Source organism: Chaetodon auriga, chromosome 19 (assembly GCF_051107435.1).
Source record: "Chaetodon auriga isolate fChaAug3 chromosome 19, fChaAug3.hap1, whole genome shotgun sequence".
Classification (NCBI taxonomy): domain Eukaryota; kingdom Metazoa; phylum Chordata; class Actinopteri; order Chaetodontiformes; family Chaetodontidae; genus Chaetodon; species Chaetodon auriga.
Genome location: NC_135092.1, coordinates 19,570,545 through 19,574,683, shown reverse-complemented (window position 1 = coordinate 19,574,683; position 4,139 = coordinate 19,570,545). Strand labels below are relative to the sequence as shown.

The 4,139-nt window shown below is 43.8% G+C and overlaps 1 protein-coding gene across 1 annotated transcript; it reads right to left on the bottom strand.

The window, feature by feature from the left end:
* Positions 1–2,265: 2,265 nt before the first annotated feature.
* On the bottom strand, positions 2,266–3,823 carry LOC143338140 (neuropeptide FF receptor 2-like). The gene is made up of 3 exons (XM_076758322.1): positions 3,496–3,823; positions 3,257–3,356; positions 2,266–3,148 (listed from the first exon to the last, which is right to left on the bottom strand). The coding sequence occupies exons 1-3, from the start codon at positions 3,821–3,823 to the stop codon at positions 2,266–2,268; spliced, it is 1,311 nt and encodes a 436-aa protein (XP_076614437.1).
* Between the last annotated feature and the right edge of the window lie 316 nt (positions 3,824–4,139).

Genomic DNA, 4,139 nt, shown 5'->3' with positions numbered 1-4,139 from the left:
GCAGCATTATTGTGTAGATGGTGGAGACAAAGTGCTGCAGGGGAAGCATTTGTGGTGATTTTCTTCTTCCTCCATAAATCAGTTTGAAGCATTTCTTTATAGGCCACAACATCATTACGCAGCCATTATAAGGAGTTAGCTAAAAGATGACAGATACTTGATGACAGATTTGTGAATCACAGCCACATTCAGCTGCTGGTAATGTTTCAGTAATGGGTTAAAAACTGAGAAACTACCAATAACCAACCTGTTTTTAAATTACAGCGGTACAGTGCATCACTGCGCCTGGTTCACTACGTTCTCTTATTTAAAGGATAAGTGTGGCGATATGCTGTACTTTCCCTTTTTGTCAACAAATCCCTTGAAAAGACCAAAACCAAAAATGCATCATTCCTACGAATAATGTTTGTCTGTGTACTTCTGTGCCACAAACGTCCATTGTTGATAACAAACCACTAAAACACATCAAAATGTAAGAATGCAATGACAGTAGATGAACTGAAGAACCTTCACCTGCTGTCGGCAGCCTTACCGCTGCAGTGTAATAATAATCTTTACAGACATGTAGTCACAGCGGTCTGTCGTGGAACTGCTCGTTTTTATTTTTCATCAACAAACCATCAGAAAATTGCTTTTTCCATTTTGCAAACAAACGGCAAATAACATGGGTAGTACAATGTGAAGGTGTTTGAAGTATATATTACATATAACAAATCATATTTATGTGTATGAATAAAGACAGGTTCACACATAAAAAGCTGCCACGAGATTGAATTTTCCATTTTTCCTCACACATTCTTCCCGTGGTGATTGGTAAACAAGCCTGTTCAGTGCAATCTATGTGAAGATTTGTTGAGAAACCATCAAATTAATCAAAAATCAGATTCAATCGAGCACTGAAAACACTGCGTACGCCTCGTGGCTCTGTCAGTGAGGCATTCATCTTTTCCGCCTGTCTTTGAGGCTGATCTGCTCGCTTTCACGTCCATCACACATGTAAAACTTGACATGGTGAATTATCCTCGCATGCACAAATACTCCTGAAGCAGAAACCGTAAGTAACATGATTTGCATGTTCATTAATATAACACACTTTATAACATACAGGTAGTATTCAGCAGCAGGTCTGCTTGTCGAGTGCAGAACCTTCTTCATAAAACCTGCAAAACCGATTTTTTAAATAATCAGGAATTTTTTACATCCATATCTGCTAGCTTGCTCAGCAGCACCGCCACCAACTATCGATCAACAGAACCGTGCGACAACAATGGCGGGAGTGTGTATCACGTCTTGTGCATGCATGTCCTCGTGCATGAAACAAAGAAAAGAGGGACCCACTCTTAAAAACGTTGCTCCACAGCGCTACAAGTGGTCAAAAACTCTACAGAGTACCTTTAAGATTTTGGCACAAACACATCACGTTCTGTAGCTTCCCAAATACTGACCAGAAAAAAAATTAAAGGACAGTTATTTTAGTAATGAAGCACGAATGAACCATGATACAAAATAAGAAATACTGATGCACACAAAATCCTATAACGAGTCCAATTAAATTCACAATGAATATCAAATAAATGGGCTCTTCACTGAGCGTTTACGTTATTCTGCTCCAGCATCAACATCTGCATGGTTCACATGTTGAGGTAGCTGGGGTTCGCAACGTATTCTAGAAACTTTCTTTACATCTCGACAATCACTAAGTCGAATGCTCTGACCAAAAAAAGGAGAAAAAACTGCTGTTGCAGGCCTGTAATTGGTCCAAATGAAATGATTGGTTGGCCTACCAGCCTGTCTACCTACGTACCTCCTACCTGCACACACTCCGCCCATGCAGTCATCGTATTGACCGGAGTCAGATATATTGCTAAAGCTATCATGCTAACATGCTAACTTGACAGCTATGAAACAGAAGATACTTTCAAACATAGCTCACTCCCACCGGTTCCTCCAGCATTACCAGAATTAAGGATTACAGCTTTAATTATTAAACATAAGAGTGTTTCTCCCCAAACTTTGATTCTTGCTTATTTCGTCATGAAATTTACTTAAGATATTAAACCAAGACTTCAGGGCCTTTAAACTCTCCATGTTTGTATGATTCATTTGTATCTACACCATAATAAACATGCACAAGTGATATTCAAAATGATGACAAATGTTGCAGAGCTCGCACCTACATTCATTTGAATCTGTTTTTCATCGTCCTTGAAATCCAGTATTGATTCTTCAGATCCTTTGAAAGTGTCTGTGTCAGTCTCAGTCTGTCTAAATCTGGGAGACCTTTTCCAGGTCCTCCATGATCAGGTCCTGTTCTTTGATATCACCTCTACCAGCCAAGCACCCTCCTTCCTGACACGAGCACTTCCCATTCTCCACTAACCCTGAGCCTGATCTGTTGAGGGCAGCAGGCTGGACTGGGCGCACAGCGTGGCCCCGGATCCGATGGGAGTGGCTCCTATGGCGCTCAATGTCAGCGGTGCACAGCTGGAATTTGAAAGCAGCCTGAAAGCCTCTACGAAAGTTCTCGTTGAAGAACCCGTAGATGATGGGGTTGACGCTGCTGTTGAAGAAGGCCAACCAGTGAGCCAAGGGGTACACGTAGATGTTAATGACACGATACTGGTGCTCCGTCAGGCTGGCGTAGTCGCTCAGCATCATCAGCGTCCACAGAGGAAGCCAGGATAAGATGAATAGCAGGGCCACAACCAGCAGCATCATTATCACCCGAGTCTTCTTCTTTGAATTCGTGTGACGGCCCTCCACGCTCGGTTTATTGTTGCCGACGCCTTCCTCAGACGCACTTCCGCTTCCCCTCATCGGGGGAATGGTGGTCTTTGAGAGGGTGAGGCAGATGCGTGCGTACATGATGACGATAAGGCTGAGTGGAGCGAGGTAGATGTTAGCAAAGAGGACGGTGGTATAGATTTTCCGCATCTCCTGGTTGGGCCAATTTTCCCGGCACCAGTAGAAGGGTCGGGTGTCATTGTTGCGGCCAAGGACTATTCGCACCCTCTGCTCCTTCGTGACCTGGAGCATGACCCCAGAGGGACACATGATGGAAACAGCCAAGACCCATATGATGACGATAATTAGCTTTGAGGTGGTGATGGTCAGTTTCTGCTTGAAAGGGTAGACAATGCAGCGGAACCTGACACAAAGAGGATTGGAGGAAATGCAAAATGAAAAGAAGCCTCTTAGGATAAAACACAATCCCACACAAGCCGATAAGAACCAGTGCTATTATTTCCACCCTCACCTGTCAACAGCTATTGCCACCAGAGTGAACACAGATGCTGACACAGATATGCCTTGAACCATACCGCTTAGCTTACACACCACGCTGCCGAATGGCCAACCTGCAAAGAAGAGGAAAATGTTAAAATCGGGCTAAAAAAATGAAGAAAAGCAGACTGCAAGTCACTCCTAATGGACAGAAAGCATTAGAACAGAAGAGAGAACAAGCTGAGCTCCAAAAAAAACCCTGTATATTCTGACCTGTTATGATGTTGTCCACCAGCGTGGTTGGCATGCAAAAGATGCCAACCAGCAGGTCACTGATGGCGAGGTTGAGAATGAACAGGTTGGTGACCGTGCGCATGTTCTTGCTGCGCAGCACGATGAAACACACCACGCCGTTTCCCACCATGCACACCAGGAAGATGAGCAGGTAGGACACGGTGAAGACCGCAGCCACAGACGGTTTGTGGAGGTAGAAATCAACGTAGGTGATGTTCTGGTGGGTCAGAGGATTTTCCTGTAATTTTGAAGAACTGGAAGTGTTCAAGCCCTCCAAGGTGGTGTTGAGAACTAGATGGTGGGCCATGGTGATAATCTGGATGTGAGAGGAACAGAGAGCAGAGGTATAAAACATGGATAACCTGTCATGTGCTCGGCATGTTAGTGCATGTGTTCTGAGTTAAATATCCAATATCCTCTGTTAACAAAATCAACCAGTTACGAAGCAGAACATTATTACACGCATCGTCCCAGTGGGAATGCAATCCTACCGACTGGAAGACGGAATCAATTGGTAATTACATCAGACAATAGAACCTATCCAGAAATCAATAGTCCAATTCTTGTGTCTCCTGATGATTGTGTTTGGGTTGATTCAGTCAAGTGTATGCTCTCACACACTC

Bases quoted from the DNA above. Each gene is read 5' to 3' on its own strand.
- LOC143338140 (XM_076758322.1), bottom strand. From the start codon at position 3,823: ATGGCCCACCATCTAGTTCTCAACACCACCTTGGAGGGCTTGAACACT. The intron at 3,357-3,495 runs GTCAGAATATAC...TCTTCTTTGCAG, and splicing joins GGTGGACAACATCATAACAG to GTTGGCCATTCGGCAGCGTG. The intron at 3,149-3,256 runs GTGAGGGTGGAA...TCTTTGTGTCAG, and splicing joins GTGGCAATAGCTGTTGACAG to GTTCCGCTGCATTGTCTACC.